The 21249-nt window shown below is 36.1% G+C and overlaps 1 protein-coding gene across 1 annotated transcript in view; it reads left to right on the forward strand.

Moving 5' to 3' along the window:
* Nucleotides 1-4138: 4138 nt before the first annotated feature.
* Nucleotides 4139-21249, forward strand: part of LOC107017801 (membralin-like protein At1g60995) — a 52346-nt gene continuing 35235 nt past the window's right edge. The window contains exons 1-6 of the mRNA XM_015218070.2: nt 4139-4479; nt 4978-5040; nt 6297-6701; nt 8141-8222; nt 13262-13323; nt 13442-13536. Coding sequence (XP_015073556.1) covers nt 4327-4479; nt 4978-5040; nt 6297-6701; nt 8141-8222; nt 13262-13323; nt 13442-13536 — 860 coding nt within the window. The 5' untranslated portion in view covers nt 4139-4326. The remainder of the gene's footprint in view (nt 4480-4977; nt 5041-6296; nt 6702-8140; nt 8223-13261; nt 13324-13441; nt 13537-21249) is intronic.

Here is a 21249-nt window from a genome sequence, read left to right on the forward strand (position 1 = left end):
TACACTCAACATTCCCCTTACCAGACCCCCCCCCTGTACCCCATCAAAAAAAATAATTTTTTTCAATAATTTTTTTCTAAAAAAAAAATTACCAACCCACCCCCTACCCCTATCCCAAAAAAATGTAAAAACAAGATCATTCTTTTTTAAGATTTTATTTTTTAAAAAAGACCTACTTACTATTAGGGTGTGCAATCAATTTTATACTATTCTGTTTGGATTTCTGATTTTCGATTTTGAAGAAGTGTAACCCAATCAAAATTAAAATAAATTTGATTTTGTTTGGTTTTTCTCTTTTTGGTTTGGTTTTATTCGATTTCGTTATATATATATATATATATATTCTGGTTTTTCGATTCTCAATTTTGTAAATTTGAGACCAAATCAAACAAAGTAAATTATAAATTAAATACCAAATCAAGAATCCAAAAAATCAGTCCAAATTAAAATTCGATTTGAATTGGTTTGATTTTTCGATTTAACCCAAATAATGCACACCAACTTACTACCCACTCTTTATCACTTTTTTGTTTATTTGTGTAAATTCACATCTTTTACCTATTTTATCCATTTAACTATCCACTTTTAAATAGATATAATATGGATTTATTCATTTTTATCTATTTTTAAAGGGCAACTTTCACATATAGCAAACATAAAATTCATATTTGTATGTTATAGCAAAGTTTGCATAATTGCGCTCCATAGCAAACTTATATATGTATAATTCACTATACATATACAATTGAAGCAAATTGTATAAAACGAATTGTATAAAACGAGAAAGAGAGAAAAGATATACAATTTGAACTGTATAAAACGAGAAAGCGAGAAAGGCAGAAATGAATTGTATAAAACAAGAAAGAGAGAAATTATATACAATTTGAATTTGTATAAAACGAGAAAGAGAGAAAGGCAAAAAGAGACTTGTGCGGGGAATATACAATTGAATCGAATTGTATAAAACAAGAAAGAGAGAAAGTATATACAATTTGAATTTGTATAAAACAAGAAAGACAAAAGAGACTTGGGTAAGGAAATATTTGTATTGTATAATTATAAGTACATAGGACGAAGATATATGTATTTGCATGTGTTTATACAATTTTCTCGTACTTTATACAATTTAGAAACACAATTTATACAATTCTATGGGTATAAAGCGAGAGAGGCGAGCAACATGAATAAGCGAGCGAGAGAGGGAGAGTGACGAGCGAGAATATGAGGGAGAGAGGGACTGACAAACTGGCATGCCCTGAGCTACCCCCGAGTCGCGGACACGGGACCTAGAACCACAAGTGATCCCAAGTTAAACATGTTGGCATGATAATGAGCATACTAAATAAAATAACTGATGCGGAAGCTGAATCATAATTTAAAATGAAAAGATGGAGAATATCCATATTCTATAACTGAGATATTTGAAATACTGAGAGTTTAAAATACAAGGAAGTTATTTAACTCAATACTAAGCTGAAACTAACTATTTCTAATAATAACCTCTAAACTGACTAGAAATGCTAGGACGAGGCCTAGCTAAGTCGAGCAAAAACTGAAATTAAAGAACTAAATAATGAATAGAAACTCATGACAATTGTCCTCGGAGAATGAGGACTCACCACTGAACTGGAGATCGGGAATCGATGTAAGCGTGATCTGGATGCTGAGAACCTGAACCTACATCATGAGAAGATGTAGCGCACATATGCGTCAATATTTGAAAGGTACTGAGCATGTAGGATATAATAAAGTTAAAATAAAACATAATTGAGCAAACACAAAAGTAAGTATGATAATATGAACATGATAAACTGAATTTTGAGCTAACTGGATGCAATGACTAAATTTATAACATGCTGAGACTGAATACTAACTGATGCCCACAAAGGGGACTTACAACCTACTTAACTAGTAGTTCTGGGACTATTGGGTATGCTGAACCCCAGTCCAATTCGGTATTATGCTACTCCCAAATGAATTAAGTGATTAACATATTATGACTGAAATTCTGTAAATATTGGATAGCTTAAAAACTGAACATGCAAACTGAGAATGCAACAATTAATCTGATAATGATGCATTAATAATTGAGGCACGTATGTCTGAAGTAACTGAAATATCTGACCTAGCATGTGTAATTCAAGAACTAAAGAAATACATAGCTCGGCATCTGAAATTCATGCAATAATCTGAGTAATAACATGTAAATCTGATTTGAAACATATAACTAATTAATTCATGAAGTTCTGTTGAGATTCTAATAACCCTAGGTCTAATCATGATATGAGAATCAAGAATTTAATTGAAAAATACGGATCTAATGGGTGAAAGGAACCCACTAGTGAAATCACACATACCTACTGGTGAGATCCACGGAGAAATATTTAGATTTCGGGGCTGAAACTGAGGAAACCTTGTTGCTTTCTTAAACTAGGATTCTTTACCTTTTTCTCCTTTCTTGCTTCTAATTTTCTAAGTTTTGATTTAATGATTTGACTTGGACAAGTTTTAGTTGTGTTTGTAGGCTTAAACTTACTAAAATCTGATGATTTAGATCAAAATGACGTATCTTAGGGTTCAAACAAAGTGGAAAAAGACCAAAAGACCCTTGAGTTAATTGTTGTCGGACCAACCGACGACCTGGACTGACAGGCCGTCGTTCAATCGACGTCCGTCATTTGGGTCCATAGGTTGGGTCTGTTCGACAGACCTTTACTAAAATGGGCATAACTTTTTACTCGGAGGTCTTATTTTAGCAAACTCGGTGGCTATGGAAAGATAATTCAATTATCTATCATTTCGTAGGTTATGAGACATCTAATTCATTTTGTGCTAAGAGTTATGATCAATTGAAGTTGACCCAACAACACTTTCCCCCTAACTGTCTGCTAATTTTCACCTACGGTCATACATATGGTCCATCTATGAACCGTACTGGTCAATCGTGGTTCTTGTCCGAGAGTGGGTAAATGGGGTCTTGATCGACGGAAACTTACTACGGACCGTAGTCTGACTTATGAACCGTAGCTCTGTACGTGGATCGACACTTAGTCAATTTTTTCTGGGCTGCATCATGGGAGAGTATCAGTTTCAAAAGATGGATGTGTAGTACGAGCCGTAGATCAGACTATAGTCCGTCAATAGTGATCGTCGATTGCACCTGCAAATATTTTTGAAAAGTTGATTTTTGATCTAGTTTGAATACGGAGTGTTACACAAACAGCTTGATATGAAAGACAAATAAATCAAAAAAGAGCTATTATATTTATTTTATATTATTAATTTGCCATTCTAATTAAGACTGGTCAAAACGGGACGTACCGGTACCGTTCCGGTACCGTTCCGGTACCGTTCCGTTTCGTTCCGGTTCGTTCCGGTTCGGTTGCCTACGGGACGGGACGGGATAGTCTGAACCGGTACATGAAACGGAACGGAACTGTGATTTCGTACCGGTGTACCGGTACCGGTTCATCCCGGTTCACTCCGGTTCCGTTCCGGTCCGATTTTGTTTAATATATATTAATTTTTTTATATTTTCTATTTTATATAATTTATATTTAATTTAATTTTTTTAAAATTACAAATTTTATTTATTTAATATTTACAAGATACAATTTATAAATATAACTTATAAAATAAATATTAATGAATATAAGTAATAACTTATAAAGTATAAACTTCAAAAGATTTAAATTTTGAAAACTTCATTAGACTTTACTTGCAAACTTAACAACAACAAAAAAATTAATAAAATATCTGTAAAATAAACTTAAGTAAAAATTATAGTATAAATTTAAAAACTATTAATTTATACTTAAAAAATAAAATAAAAATAATTATGTTTTTGTAATTCCAAAAAATATCGTCCCGTTAATTCCGTCCCGTTCCATCCCGGTCCGTTCCGGTTCATTCCGGTTCCATCCCGGTATATAGTGGAACGGGACGGAACCGATGAATCATCCCGGGAATTCCGGTCCGGTTCATCCCGGTACCGGTCAACATACCGGTCAACGGGTTTCGGTCCGATCCGGTACCGATTCATTCCGATCCGGTGAACCGGTTCCGTTCCGTTGACAAGTCTTAATTCTAATCAATTATCCCATTTTAAAAGAGTTGAATACCCAACACATGTAAAATTAAATACCCATTTTGCAACCCCTACCCTATCTATGAGCATCGCATCACAACTTTTAACTTATACAATGGTTTCCAAATAAGAGTATTCGTTCCCATAAAATTTAATTCGCCAATTGATATGACAAGGTTGATTGTGAAGAGCTGACGAGAAGACTGAAAATCCCAAATCATAGTTGTATGTATGTTTAGATGGATCCAGAGCAGACGTTTATACGGGTTCAAGAACGATTTGCTCAGATGCTGACGCCCAGGATCAGAGCTACTCTCGAGTATTTGTATCTCTTCATGGCCGTAACCCTCTTCTGTATACTCGTTGTTATGCACGCCAATTACGTTCAACAGGTTTATCAAATTATTACAATTTAATTAGGTTTTTAATAATTGTTTCTTTCAGGGAAAAAATAGGATTACCTATGTTTATGCCTGACCTGCTCCCTCCTATACATATTCAGTTACTGACACTAAGTGAAACAATCTACGGTTAGGTCTTCTTGATTACCCACAAGCACCAAATATAGAGCTTTCAAAGAAATGGAGAATAATTATGCACATATCAGGAATACCCTTGTTTTTTTTAACAAGATTGGGTATTGATTGTTTAGAATCATACTTCTATTTCTCTATGCCAGATTGTCTCATAATTAATAAAATCATTTACCTTTTAATTTTTTAGAATAAAAATGTTGTTCTTCAGCTATCAATTTTGGATTACCAACTCTCTTAATGCTTCTTTAGGTAGATTTCTCTTCTTTCTGGATATGGTGGGGTTGTTTGGGGGTGGGTGTTTCATTTCCTTACATGCAAATTTTTTAAGTAATGACTATAATTTGTTCTGTGTAGCCTGGCTGTTCAAGTGAATTGTCTAGAGTGAACATCTCAGATGCACAACTCATTCAAATCAAGGTGAGTGATCTCATCCGCTGATACTGCAAAACTTGTACCTTTTTTATTTTCTCAATAATAATTTTGTATGCATTTAGGTTTTGGGTTGTTGAAAGAAAATTTAAAGCAGAAAAAGGTCTTCACTGTTTTGTGTGTTTAGATTCGGGTTTGGGAAGTAACAACTTTAGTTGAAAAGTTTTTAGCCTGGAAGCAAGCAAAGTAAGCCACATGTTGGATCATATTGGAAGTATCTACATCTAGAAATGTGATGCAAATTAATAGATCACAATGGGCTAAACACAAATAATCCTCTTCATGTTATGGTGAGAACTTATTAAATGTATGACTTATGTTGTCCTTTCTATGTTGTGCTAACTCTTCAAAATCTCCATCCCACCTGCGTTGAAATGACATGAGTATCGGATCCATACCTGATTTGGTCAACTAATCTTGAGTACTTTGACCACATTTTAGACCGTGAAGTATTGATTAGGTATGTGGTTTGATTTTTGGGTATATGTCATATATATATATATATATATATATATATATATATATATATATGTATATGTGCCACATTTTAGACAGAGTTACCCGGGATACACAAAAGCTGACCCAGACCAGAATCATAAAAAAAGGCGTTATCTAGTACATGTGTTGGTGGTGGGTAACAAGTATTGGTAGATTAGTTGAGGTGTGCTTGTTGGCCAAGATGCTACTGTTATCCGAAGAAATATATAAAAGAGGTTAGATCTTGTACAGTTGAATGATTCACATAACATCTTAAGAAGCTATGTTTTTTGGTTGTTTGTTTATTTTGCATTTTTGTCTAATTGGAGCTGGTTCACATTATTTCTTGGCAAAAGAAATTGTATGCTAATAAAGTTCAACAAACTGTAAGAAGAGCAAGGAGATCATTTTGCTTTCTTTTGGAATGTAAATATGCTGTGCGCATCCATTGTGCAACTGATATTATATAATATATTTTACCTTCTCAAACAAAGAAGTTTGACAAATTGTTCTAAAAAAATTGATAGAAATATGAACAGTGAAAAATGACCTGGTTCAAGGTTAAGATCGATGATAAACTGAGTTGACTAATATTGAAGGATGAGTTCTCGCAGAACGTTTAGCATTTTCATGAATCTATTATTCTGCGATTTCGTACATCAACTGCACTATTGCAGCTGCTAGTTGTAAAGGTTGTTTAGTAAATTTGTGAACACTCACATGTGCCAGTTATTGAAAGATTCAGCTGACTCTGTTTTCTCCTACAGATAACTAGTGCTGGCTTGTGGTCACAAAATCAAACCAACTATGATGTTGTAAATGTTGTCAATGAAGAACCTATTGATGAGAACCTGAAACATGCGAATGAAGATAGTTCAGTTACTGTTGCTACAAAACCATGGTTGGACTGGTTAAGTGATGGAACTAAGAGTGGTAACTCTCTATTATATTCAAACAATGAGCCCTCTGAGTCTTCACTGGGAAGTTCAAAGAACAGTGAGTCAGTGGGTGATGGTGTGGTCCCCAAAATCAGTAAGGAAGTTTCGCGTGCACGATTTTTCATCTCGCCGAAGGAATCACTAAAAGCAGCTATAATTCGAATTGGCCAAAAATGGCATGGGCGCTTGTCTTTCATTTGGAGAGTTTCCAAGCGAGTCCTTGGAGGATTATGGGTAAGTTTGGATAAGTGTAAACTTGCTCGGAGGAATTCTTTGCATCTTCTTTGATACTTTATTTTGGCATATTGGGGATTCCCTTATTTGAGGAACAACAAAGTGAATACCGTTATGAAGTATTTACACCTTTATTGCATCGAATTATGTCATCTTTTATTAGTGTTTTAGATGTAATGAAGATCCTAGGTCATATTGAGTGGTCTTAATCCTAGATTGTGATATTTCCCAATTAACAGACTAGAAATACACTTAGGAAGACTAGCTTTATTTGTGGATTTCCCATGTATTTATTGCTTCATATGCAACTCTTTGCCATTGAACCTGCTATTTCGACCACCAAACATATTTTACCCGCCTTTAACGAGGAAGCACTGTTGAGTTTGTACTTGGTAGACTAAAGTATAGTTATCTCTTATGAAGGGAGTTAATTAAGAAAATGAATCTGAACATCACATACCTGCCTACTTCTGCTACCTAGATGTTTAATGATGTTTCTCATTGTGTTATAACACTGTAGTTTTATGCATTTCTGTGCTTATCTTTTGGAAGGATTACAGTATGTAGAGAAGAAGGTGATTGCTATTGCATTTTTCCCAATTTATTAAAATTCTACATGGAAGGTTTATTGTATTTGTTAGTTATTCTTAAGGAACTGGGGAGATCAGGTGTTATGTTGTATCTTCAGTCACAGTTTTTTTTACCTGCAACATAAGTTGAGTTTTTAATGAGAGATGCATTTGAATAAAAGATTTTAAAGTTTGGATGTAAATTACAAATTCACATTGTAAAATTATGATTGCTTTGTTACATCTTTCAGTTTCGGTTGCTCTCTTCTGCACATTTTGGGTTCTGGAGTATCGCAGGTCATTGATTGAATTGCAGACTAGTGCCAATGTTTGCCCTATGTTTTTTTTTTAGCAAAACAATTAAGGGTAGGGGAAAGGGTAATGGATGGGGATTACAATGTGGGGAATCGAACCCTCACCAACAAGGTGGGAGTTCAGGTAGCCAGCCAACCAACTGAGCTACTAAGATTACCCTATGTTGTTTTTATGAAATTGTTTAGAACAGCTATTACCTAATTGTGTTTTGCGGAAGTTTTGTTTGAGCTCTATGATTACTGACTGATAATAACGTCTAACTTGGGGTCTACTTTGCTGATCATATTTATGGTAGTGCTTGGGCAGTTGGGCTTGAGACATTGTGTTGCTAGATATTAAATACCTAATATTTTTCCAAAGAAATGATGCATTACTTGTCTGTACACTCTTATATATAGGTGGCATCCAACTTGGTTATGAGCTGTTAGTTTTTCAGTCAAATTCAATAAGCAAATGCATATTTCGTTTCTTTTCAGTTTTTCCTTGTAAATTTAAGAGCTAAGCACATTCTGTTGCTGCTTTAACGTGGTTCTCAGATTAAAGTTCCATGTGCAGGATATTGCTGGTATACATCTACATATTGACATTCCTAAGTTGCTCAAGACGCTTCACTTGGACAAGCTAAACTCTTATGCTGGTATCTATCTAACTTTGAATAATTCAGTCAGTACCTGCAGTTACACAATGAGCTAATCTTAGTACAGAAAAAATATGAGTTTCTTTTTATGCCGTTTCTTCCCAATATTGGATGGTGATAAAGGTTACTGAGTTGGTATTTAACTGCTCATTTTTTGAATGTTATGTAGAATCGAGCAAGAAGAAAAGACTTCTCTGTATTTCAGTATGTCTTTATATTACATAAGAAGAGGTATTATTCAAGTGAATCCTGATCAATCAAAGAAAGACAATCAATTACAAATAAAATGAAATATTCTAATCCTATGATGATTACTCTAGAAAATGGAAAAGTACAGTCACCTAAAATCATGCTAATTAGTTAACACAATCAACATTCCCTCTCAAGTTGTCAAGTGGGAGCAAAGATGTAGCACATGCCCTACTTGCAAACCGAAGTATGAAAAGTCCTTTTGCTGAGGCCATTTTTAAACACATTTTCTAGCTGCTCGTTTGACGGTACATGAAGCAAACTCAAGGAGCCACTAGTAGCTTTCTCTTAAATAAAGTGTCAATCAATAATATATGTTTTGTTCGCCTTCGGTCATGTTGAACAGGATTCTGAGCTATACTGATTACAACTTTGTTGTTGCTGTACAAGACTTTCCTTTTTCAGACAAGCTCAATTCTTCCATGTAACTTTTGTGGCCAAAGATGCTCATTAACACCTTAGGCCATAGCTCTATATTTTGCTTCCTTACTTGATCTTGCAACTACACTTCCCTTCTTACTTCTTCAAGTAACTAGGTTCTCTCTTCCAAGTGTATGATACTCGGATAAGGTCTTCTATCATTTAAGATGAAGTGCAGTCCAAATTAGTAAAAGCTTGCAAGCCTTCTAATAAAAGTTCCTCTTTTTGATCCAGCAACCTCAATCCCTAAGAAATAACTTCCCTCGATCGTTGACTTTTTTTTTTTTTGTGTTGACAACTTCAATCGGGTCATCTCCTGACATTATTATGTCATCAACATAAATAATGAGAAGAGTGTTTACCCTATTGATGTCTTATGAAGAGGGTGTGATCAACATTACTTTGTTGTAACTGAAAGAGAGCAACACATTGGAGGATCTATCAAACCAAGCTCTAAGGGATTGCTTCTTTTTGTACAAGGCTTTCTTCGGTTTGCACACCTTTCCTTGACATTTTTTAAATCCAGGAAGCTATGTCAACTCAAATCCAATTGCATCCTTTTTTACTATAGTATTGATTAAGCTATATTATATAGGACCGCAAATCAGGAAAAAAGATCTTGATCAGATTGATATTCCAATTTTCTTCTTGAACGTATTGATTTGACCCCTGAGCGGACCACACATGTTACCGCCAAAAAGCAAAACCCCATATTTCTTCTACAAAATCTCCTAATTGTTCTAGAGCAACTAGAAAGAAATTCTTTAACCCTAAAGAATTAGGTTAAGATATTAGATACGTATACAAAAGTTTTTGCAACTGAATCATAGATGATGGAGTCATCAAGTTAGAACTTTCAGATATCTAGTTAGAAATTTGATATCTATTTTTCTGCCTCAACAAATCATTTTTTTCCACCAAGAATCGTGATATCATTCTAAGTAATTGTTGGTCTCTTTATTAGCTCGTATTTGTGGTGCACAATCAAATGGAATGTAGATAGTGGTTATGATCGATTGGACAAAGAAGTAAAGATTGGAAAAAGCATTGGATAAAGGAGAGAAAACTCAACCTTTTTTTTAAGAAAAAAGGAGCTCTAATTCTTCTAGCCTCTAGGGAGGGAAACTCACTTTAAAAGGCAGCAATTGCTTTGATACCATGTAAAATTTGAGAAAGAAGGAAATAATTCTTAGTATTTCAACCATCTTTACATCTCGCAGGATGGAGTTCTTAATTATGTGTCGATGGTACTTTATTATCAGACTTTCGAGGCAAGTCTCCATTAAATTCATGCTACCCCAATAAGATGTGTGACATCATTGTCAATGTCCCTACTTCTTTGGATTATAGACTCAAGCTCTTACGAATAGTCTATGTGGCGAGCGTCACTTCTACGTTTGCTTCATCCAATGCAACACTGAATTTGCACCCTAAATATCCGTTTTGGTCTTGCTCAACCTGAACCCTTTGGACTTTTTAGTTTGTCTCCGAACCTCCAACCTAACATGAAATTTATCCCGTGTTTCATCAATCATCATTATGTCGTCCGAGAATAACGTACACCATGGAATTTCCTTATGAATCGACTGCATCAACTCATCCAACACCAAGGCATAGGAAAGGGCTAAGAACTGATCCCTAGTGCAACCCCATCCCAACTAGGAAGTGCTCCGAGTCTCCTGCCACCATTCTAACCTGTATCTTGGATCCATCTACATGTCCTTCATCATCCTAATATAAGTCATAGGAGCACCTCTAGTCTCCAAGCACCTTCGGGGACATCCCTCGGGAATTTGTCATATGCTTTTTCAAAGTCAGTCCATATGTAGGTTCCTCTTTCTTTACCTATATTTCTGCACCCCTCTCCGCACAAGATGGATAGCGTTAGTAGTTGACCGTCTTGGCATGAATCCAAATTGATTCTTAGAAATGGACTCCACTTTCCTCACCTTCATCTCCACCGCTCTCTCCCAAACCTTCATAATGTGATATAGCAATTTGATACCCGTGTAATTGTTAGAGATTAGGATATCACCCTTATTCTTGTACAATGGAACCATTGTATTCACCTCCTTTTGTTGGGCATTTTTGTCGTCCTAAAAATAACATTAAACTACTATAGCCATATTTAACTACTATAGCCATATTCACAAGTAAATCCAGATCCTATGTCTATAATGAATCGAATAATAAATACAGGATCACTAGACCAAATTTGGTTACACCAAAAAACACAAAATCTAGATACAATCAACTTGATTTGTTCTATACTATTCTCTACGTTCTCAAAACACCTATCATTCCTCTCTTCCCAAATTGTCCATCATATGATGACTAGTATGATTCTCAACCTACTTCTGCTCTTTACCTGAATCGCGACTTCTTCCCAGTTTTGAAGGGCCACTGTAACCATGGCTTATACCAGTAAAAAACTTTGAGGTTTATGAACAACCAACCTCTAAAGCTGATTGTGGATCATGTATGATGGCATTTTTCAATTCTACAAGGAGTTTTAGGCTTTTGTAGTAAATATATTGTTTAGAATGTTCTTAATTTTTTTGATAACCATGTTGTTCGGATCAACTTTCGTGTACCTTGACTAATTCCACGAGATACCTATCACCTCCCACCACCAACAAGTACCAGGTAACTCTGCCATTAAGGCTTGGACAGATGGGAGTGTTTTCTTGTTTCTGTTGAGTTTCGAACCTGAAACCTCGGGGTTCTCAACCACCTTATAGACCAATAGGCCACACCCTTTTGGTGCAATGTTCTTACATTAGTAAGCTTGATTTTCCTTAAAGAAAACATCGCAAGATTCTTTTATTTATTTTTATTTTTCAAAAAAACATAACAACCTTTCTTTTGCGCATAATTTTGTTGGGAAATTATTTTTGTAAACTTCTTGCCGTGGTTTGTTCAATTTGTTTGTTTCTAAGAGTTGAACCATTATCATCTGGCTCTGCTACCCTCCATTCTATCATTTGTAGTTTTGATGAATTGTAGCTATCATTCTAGGTTTTCTACTTACTTACAAGATGCTTATTTTGCGAACTATATAGAGGCGACTATATGACAGACTTGGGTACTTATTTTGTGTGAAGGCACTTCATTCAAGTAGGCCTTAATTTGACATACATCTATTAGGTTAAAATGTTTTGAGATGTTAGAGTTTCTAGCATGTCTATTTTCATACATTTTTAGCGGAAAATAAATTTTCATCTTCTGATTCTACACTTATAACCCCCTTCTTTTCCTTTGGCTCCCGTTCTAGTGGTTTGTTAGTGATGTATAGAGTAATTAAACATTATATGTAGTAACGAAATTCAGCTTGAATCAGATAAAGCTGGCCAATCGGATGTTCAGGTACATTGGATGCAGTGTAGGTGCAACTAAAGGCTTGTGACCCCCCCAGCCACCCCCTCTAAAAGACTTAAACCACCCACCAAATTTGTATGGAGCTTGATATACTTGTACCTGATCACACTAGGTATATTTTGTTGCTTGTTATACTTGTATCCCTATTTCCTCGTGCTTTGTTCGCGTTAATACAATGATGGGAATGGAAAACTCCCATCATTAATATAAAGGAGTAGGAAAAGGGGAAAGAAACACTCGTTTGAAGTAGAGGGGGAGGAATTAGCGAAGACTTGGAGAGGAAATATATGAATTGGACTATTTTCATGGGCTGACCTATATTTTAAAGACCATTGCCTGTCAGATCTGTCGTCAAGCACCTATAATCTTAATGTATGGCTTTGGATTCCTTGATATTTATGTATCTCTATAAAAGTCAAAGGCATACCTGTAATATTACTTTTGTTGCTTGAGCTGAATGAGGCTGTTATAGTTATTGAAGGATCAAATTCACGAGTTAGGGGTCGTTTGGTAGAGTTTCTTAGAAAAAATAATGCATGCATTAGCCTTGTGTATTACTAGTACCTTGTTTGGTACTCTTTTCCAACCTATGTATAACACTCTATAGTGTATTACGATGTATATTGCTAATACCATTGATTTCTAGATATGATTTTAATGCATGCATTAGCATGATTAAAGACCAATTGCCTCTTAAAACCTTTTTTTACATCCTTTCCACCATAATAGTGGAGGTTATCTTTGTAAATTCAATTTATTATGCAATGCATGCTATTTTTTTATGCATCAAACCAAATGATGCATAAAAATAGTATATGTATAATTAATGCAAACATAACTAATACATGCATTGCTAATGCTAGCATTACTAATACACTCTATTTAACATTATTCTTATACACTCTACCAAACGACCCCTTAGTTATTTAACTGTTTTTGGTGGTTTTGGTGAATTATCTTGTGATGGTTATGATCTTTATTTGACCTGGTAGTGCAGTGGCTTGAGACAAGAAGCAATGCATTTGAACCTAATTATTTATACACCAAAGAGAAGGTACTACTATTGCTTTGTGGTCCTTACTGTATTTAATTTATGCATCTTTTCCCAGTTGTTGATGAAAAGCTAAAGTTTGTATTTTTGTAAATTCTTGGGTATTACCATTTATTTTTAGGGGTACTTGTTACTGCCCGAGGAAGCTAGATTGCGCCATAACATTCGCACAATAAACATAAGCATCTCTGCTCGACATTCGTGCTTTGGTAACAGGTCAGTTCATACCCCTTCACTAAAAGTATCACTTGAATACATGAATTTGTGCTCTATAATTTTCATGAAATGATTTTTTATTCCTTCCGTGGATCCTGCGTGAACGTAGGATGCTTCATACACAAGTCTAACTCTTCAATATGAATTTAAGGACATAAGGCCAATGCCTATGATGGCTGTAGCATTTGTACAACACCCTCCCAGGGGAGGACACTACTTAGCAAAACTAATCTAATAAATATAAAGTACAACATTTTTCTGTTGTACCCATGTAAAATACACCAACTTAATTTTTTTTAAATAATAAACAAACCCTTTATTAGATTTGAAAAAGAGTTCAACTGTTATAATGATTACTTAAGAAACTAATTTACACATTCTAAACAGTCAACCTGTTTATTAATAAGCCCATGTGAGAAATATAAATATTATTGAATTGTGTATCTATATTATTAAATTGAGATACTATTTATAGGTGCTATATTACAAATCCTTTCCCAAGTAGCATTCTATATGATTTCTTGTTCCTATTCCTATTCAAACAATCCTCTCAAGCGGGTGCATATAAGTTCTGTGTACCAGGCTTGTTGCAGATGTAATTGATATGAGAACCAGTGAAGAACTCGGTTAATATATTTGAAGGTTCATCACTTGACTTCACAAATTTTGTAACAATATCTCCTAAGAGTATCTTTTCTCTTACAAAGTGACAATCAATCTCAATGTGCTTAGCCCTTTCGTGAAATACTTAATTTGGTGCGATATGAAAGCCTGGTTGATTATCATACACAAATTCCATATGATTGATTTCTCCAAATTTTAATTCATCAACAATTGTTTGATCCAAACTAGCTCACAAGTTGCTACAACCATTGCTTGATATTATGCTTCAAGCAACCACACTCTGTTTCTTGCTTTTGTAGAACACCAAATTACTTCCTACTAAAACCCAATATTTGGATATAAAATGTCTATCAGAGGGTGTTCTTGCATAATGAACGTTTGTATATTCAATGATATTCTCATGACCTCGATCCTCCAAGAGTAGGCCTTTACTTGGATCTAACTTTATCTGTCGCAAAATTCAAACAACTGCATCCCAATAAAATCATAGCGGAAGTCATAAACTGACTTATAACACACTCACAGGAAAAGAGATATCCGGTCTAGCCACTCTGGGATAATTGAACTTTCCAACCTATACCTTCCAAGATCACTAAGTGGCTCCCCTACCAGTAGGAGTTAGCATTTGGATCCATAGGAGTGTCAATAGGTCCCTATCATTTTTGTCTCCTCAAGAATGTCCAAGCCATACTTTATTTGGATTGAACAACTTCAATACCAAAATTATACTTCATGTTGCCGAGGTCATTAGTACGGAATTGGTGAAAGAGATGTTGCTTCAAATTGGTGATCCCATTTTGTTTATTGCATGTGGTAATGATATTGTCAACATAAATCACCAAATAAATATATAGATTCGGTGTAGAAGTTGATAAAACATAGTGATCAACTCCACAATGGGTTATGCCAAAATCTTGAAGTACTATGCGAACTTTCCAAACTAAGCTCGTGGGGACTATTCAAAATTGTCGACATACAAGGCTTCTAAATTCCCCTTAAGCAACATAAGTAGGTAGTTTCTCCATATAGACTTTTCCCTCAAGATCACTATGTAGAAAAACATTCTTAATGGCACCTAAGGGTGTGGCCCAATGTTCAATGAAGTGGTTGAGAGCCATGTAACGCCCCGAGGCTACCCCCTTGACGTAACACGGGACCTAGGATCACGAGTGACCCCAAGCTAACCCTGAATTGGCATATCAAAGGTATACTTAAAGATAAACTAAATTAAGAAATATTGTGCGAAAGCTTAAAACCATCATATTAAGTGAAATGAGGAATACCCAACACTGTGTGAATATGTAAATTGTAAGTTCAATAACAATTGAAGTATCAAACTCAAAGCTAAAATTGATTCTAACTATGTCTTAAATAAACATCTAACTAACTAGAGATGCTGGGACATGCCGTGCTAACTCTAGCAAAATTGAAACTGAAAGAAGAAAAATAACGAAAACATGTCCATCGTCCTCGAAGAATGAGAACTCACCACTGATAATGCTGTATATGGATTAGGAACCGATCTACACGCAATCAGAATGCTGTAGGCCTGAACCTACATCACAAGAAGATGCGCTAAGTATGTGTCAGTATTTGAAAGGTATTGAGCATGCACGATAGGATAAAGCTGGACAATATAAATAATTGAACAAATCATATTGAGCAATGATATCAGATGAACATCATGAATATTGAATATATTAGAACATACTAATCATGAACTAAACTAAATGCAATCACCAAATCATAACTTGCTGAAATTGAATACTATATTGTGATTGATAACCTGGTCAATGCACTAGAATCTGACTAAGCTACTAATAACTGACATAAAACCACGTGAGCTAAACTTGGAGTCCGATGTATACGCCTCATCGAGAATACCCAATATGCCTTGCTAGGGTATAAAGGCATGGCTAGCGTGATCACTAAAATTGATGCCCACAGAGGGAACTTAACCTATAGGGGCACGTAGTTCTAGGATTATGAGGGTGACTGACCCTAGTCCAGCTCAATATTAAGCCTACTCCCAACTAGAATGTGTACTATTCAATACACTGGATAGCTTAAGATTCTAACATTTCAACTAAAAATGCAACATTAAGTATTGATAATGAAACATTTGAAAATTGATGCATGTATATCTTCATAAACTAGCGTAGCAAGTGTAATTGATGAACTAAACGAATCTACAAAACTAGGGTTCTGAATTTCATGCAAGGATTAATCAACATAGTTACGAAAACATAGTAATTTGATTAGGATTACTCTAGTATCTAAATCACAACAATTATATGAAGTTCTAGAAACCCTAAGTCTAAACATGATATAGAGAAACAAGAATTTGACTGAATTCTAGGGACCTAATGGGTGAAAGGAACCCATTAGTGAAACCCCAAATACCTGGTGACAAATTTCACAGAGAAATCTTTCGATTTCAAGGCTGGAACTGAAGAAACCTTTTGCTTGTTCTTGAGAGGTTGGTCGACTCTTTCTCCCTTTTTGCTCTAAGATTTCAGATTTTTTTGTGAATGAATCGCTTAATGTAAGTCTGATTAAGTTACTAGACTAGAACTGATCAAAACGACGTAGTTTAAGGGTTAAACGACATAGTTTAGGTGTCCACCGTATAGGGAAAAAGATCAAATGACCCCTGACTTTAAGCTGTCGGGGCCAATCTATCACATCCGGGAAGTACCCCCTAGACGTAACCGGTGTCGTTGTCCTTGGAGAGGAGTAAGACTAGCCTCTTAGCATTCTTCATTACATTCATAGGTTAAAAACGTGCTTAAAATTAAAACTTTTTGATCTACATCTACTTCATGAGGTTTACTTCGACCTCTCGCTTACACATAATATATTCATAGCGAGTAAACATAGACTCCTCGTATAAGAAGATTAAATAGCCTTCTACTTTTATGCCACATATAGACAACATACATAATATAGTCTTAAAAGGTGTGAGAAATATTGGAGAAAATATTATTGAATTGCACATCTGAATTGTTACATGAAGACCCTATTTATAGACACTACATTGAAAACCTTTTCCAACTAGAATTCCTAATTTTATTCCTATTCTAATTCCTATTCTAAGTAAGAAATACTTATTCCTATTTTAACACTCCCCCTCAAGTTGGTGCATACAAATCATATGCACCTAGCTTGTTACAAATATCGAAGAATACGAACAACTGCTTCCCACTGACTATCACAAGGGGAAGTCATAAACTGACTTACAACACTCACGGGAAAAGAGATGTCTGGTCTAGTCAATGTGAGATAATTCAACTTTCCAACAAGTCGTCTATACCTTTCAGGATTACTAAGTGGCTCCCCTTGTCCCGGAAGAAGTTTAACATTCGGATTCATCGGAGTGTCAATAGGTCTACATCCCATCATTCCTGTCTCCTCAAGAATGTCTAAGGCATACTTGCGTTGAGAGATAACAATGCCTGATCTAGACTGAGCAACCTCAATTCCTAGAAAATACTTCAATCTGCCAAGGTCTTTAGTCTGAAAGTGCTTAAAAAGATGTTGCTTTAAATCGGTGATACTATCTTGATCATTATCGGTGATAACAATATCATCAACATAAACAACCAAATAGATACATCGACCTGGTGCAGAATGTCGATAAAATACAGAGTGATTAGCTCCACTACGAGTCATGACAAACTCCATAATTACTGTGCTGAACTTCCCAAACCAAGCTCGAGGAGACTGTTTCAGACCATAGAGTGACCTACACAATCGACATACAAGGCTACTAGACTCCCCCTGAGCAACAAAACCAGGTGGTTGCTCCATATAGACTTCTTTCTCAAGATCACCATGCAGAAAAGCATTCTTTATGTGCAACTGATAAAGAGGCCAATGACGAACGACAACCATAGATAGAAAAAGACGAACAAATGCTATTTTAGCCACAGGAGCGAAAGTGTCACTATAATCTAGCCCAAATATCTGAGTATACATACCCTTTGGCGACAAGGCGAGCCTTAAGTCGATCAACCTGACCATCTGGACCAATTTTGACTGCATAAACCCAACGACAACCAATAGTAGATTTACCTGTAAGAAGGAAGACAAGCTCCCAAGTACCACTCTTATGTAAAGTAGACATCTCATCAACCATAGCCTGCCTCCATCTAGAATGAGAAAGTGCTTCACCTGTAGTTTTAGGAATGGAAATAGAGGACAAAGAAGTCACAAAGGCATAATGGGGTGATGATAACTTAAGAAGGTATAATGCGGGTTAGTATTTCGAGTAGATCGTATACCTTTTTGAAGTGCAAGCGGCGGGCTAGGTAGAGGCAGTCCGCAATAGGAGCAGGGTCTGGCCCATGACATGAATCATCTGGGACTAGGGTTTGACGTGGACGGCGATGATAAGTTAGTAGTGGTGGCACTGCAACTGGAGATGTAGACGTAACTGTAGATCCCTCAAAGGTTGGCACATGTAAAACTTGAGGTATAGCTAAGACCATAGAGACATCAGTATGATCAAAAGATGTATAGTAAGGCTGAGACTCAAAAAATGTAACATCAGCGGACATAACGTAACGATGAAGATCATGTGAATAACAACGATACCCTTTTTGAACTCCAGAGTAACCAAGAAAGACACATTTGAGGGCACGAGGAGCTAATTTATCTTTCCCTGGGGCTAAATTATGAACAAAGCATGTGCTCCCAAAGACACGAGAGGGAATAAGATAGAGATGTGACTGAGGAAACAGTATGAAATGTGGAACTTGATTCTGAATAGACGAAGAGGGCATTCTGTTAATTAAATAACAAGCTGAAAGGATTGCATTGCCCCCAAAACGCAGCGGAACATGGGATTCAATGAGGAGAGTACGAGCAGTCTCTATGAGATGCCTATTCTTTCTATCTGCGACACCATTTTGTTGAGGAGTGTGTGGACAAGATGTTTGGTGAATGATTTCGTGGTGAGACATGAATTGCTGAAATTGGGATGATAAGTATTCTAAGGCATTATTACTACAGAAAGTACGAATAGAAACACCAAACTGATTTTGTATTTCAGCAAAAAAACTTTTGAAAATAGAAAATAACTTAGAACGATCTTTCATTAAAAAAACCCAAGTACATCTTGAATAATCATCAATGAAACTAACAAAATAACGAAATCCTAAGGTGGAACTGACTCTACTAGGACCCCAAATATCAGAATGAACTAATGAAGAAACAGACTCTGAACGACCCTCAGTACTACGAGAAAACGTAGCACGAGTGTGTTTCCCAAGTTGACACGACTCACAATTTAATGTAGATAAACTAGAAAAATTAGGCACCATCTTTTGCAGTTTGGATAAACTCGGATGTCCCAGCCGTTTGTGAATTAGATCTGGGGAATCTGTAACGGAGCATGCTGTCAAGGAATTTGAAGAGGTAAGATAGTAAAGGCCTTGTGATTCATGTCCTGTTACAATAATCTGTCCTGTACTGCGGTCCTGTATGAGAAAAAAATCATCAAAAAAAGTTATGCTACAATGTCAGGATTTCGTCAAATGACTAACAGATGCTAGATTAAAAGGAGAACCAGGAACATAAAGAACAAAGTCTAGGGTGACAGAAGATAGGGGTTTGGCTTTTCCAACCCCTTTTGGTTTTGTCTAGATCCCATTGGCTAAAGTAATAAGTGGAAGAGATTGCGAATAAACAATATCGAATAAAAGTGATTTATTACCAGAAATATGATCAGAAGCCCCAGAGTCCACGACCCATGTTCCAACAGTACTAGATTGCGACACACAAGCAAAAGAATTACCCGTGGCAGACACATCAGGTTGTGCAACCGAAACTACTTATGGAGACGTTTGTTATTTGCACGATACTGAAGGAACTCATCATATTCTATCTGAGCAATATGAGCATTATTGGATGGTTGATTAGGTTGAGCACCATATGCTACTCGTGGAGATGACTATTTACTTGCGCGATTTCGAAGAAACTTCATTATATTCCTTTGGAACAAGAGTATCATAATTGGGTGGTGAACCATGCAAAATATGGCATATGTCACGAGTGTGTCCAGACTTATGATAATGACTACACTTGGATCGAGGTTTCCCAAAACGTCCTCCCCCTCGCCGATTCTTCGTAGACTGATATGTACGCTTTTCAAAGGTTTGAGATGCGAGAATAGAGGAGTCAACAGTGGGTGATGAAACAACTTTGTGGCTAGGAGGTGCCGCAAGATGAAGGAGGCGAGAGAATAATTTATTGATTGTAGGAACTGTAGGGCTAGCTAAAATCTGATCACGCACAGAATAATTATCAGGAGGAAGTCTAGCAAGAGTAAGAACTAGAAACAATGTTTGTCTATGTTCTTGTTGTTTTTCCACATCCGTAGTTACTGACATCAATATGTCGAATTCCTCCATGACTGCCTGTACCTGTCCCAAGTAAGTAGACATTAGATTCTTGTTTATTTAAGTTGGTCAATCGAGATATCACATCATAGAATCGAGATGTCATTAGTGTATAAAGCACACGCCTTTTCCCAAACTGTATAACATGTTCGGAATGGGCGAAACAAGGGCATCAATTTGGAATCAGTCGAACGCCATAGGAGATTACATAATTGAGCATCTACTTTCTCCTTGTGTGCTTTGACTTTTGCATCTTCCTCACTAGTCATAGCCTTTACATCTATCACATAAGCCTTGTTCGTTAAGTAATCGTGCACACCTTGACCCTTGCACCACAATTCAATTGACGAAGCCCAAGATAAATAGTTTGAACTTCCCAATTGAACATCTGAAGTGATTATAGGCTAGAATTTCTAATCCCTATATTCGTAGAACCAAAAACATCACATCCAAAAGACATTATGCTAAATTTGTCTCGGGAACAACAAAAAAATCTTGATTATTGAGATTTGATCGTCGAAAAATTCAAACCTCGAAAAAATTTTGTCGGAAACAGCTTGAAAATAGTCGTAAACCTGATTTCGGCAATTGAATCGGCGGCGCGTGACGGCACTGTAGCACTGGTTTTCGGTGAGGATGACTGGGCTTTGCTCGTCGGGAAATTTCGCAGCTAGTGGTGGTGTCAATT

This window comes from Solanum pennellii, chromosome 4 (genome assembly GCF_001406875.1).
Source record: "Solanum pennellii chromosome 4, SPENNV200".
Lineage (NCBI taxonomy): Eukaryota > Viridiplantae > Streptophyta > Magnoliopsida > Solanales > Solanaceae > Solanum > Solanum pennellii.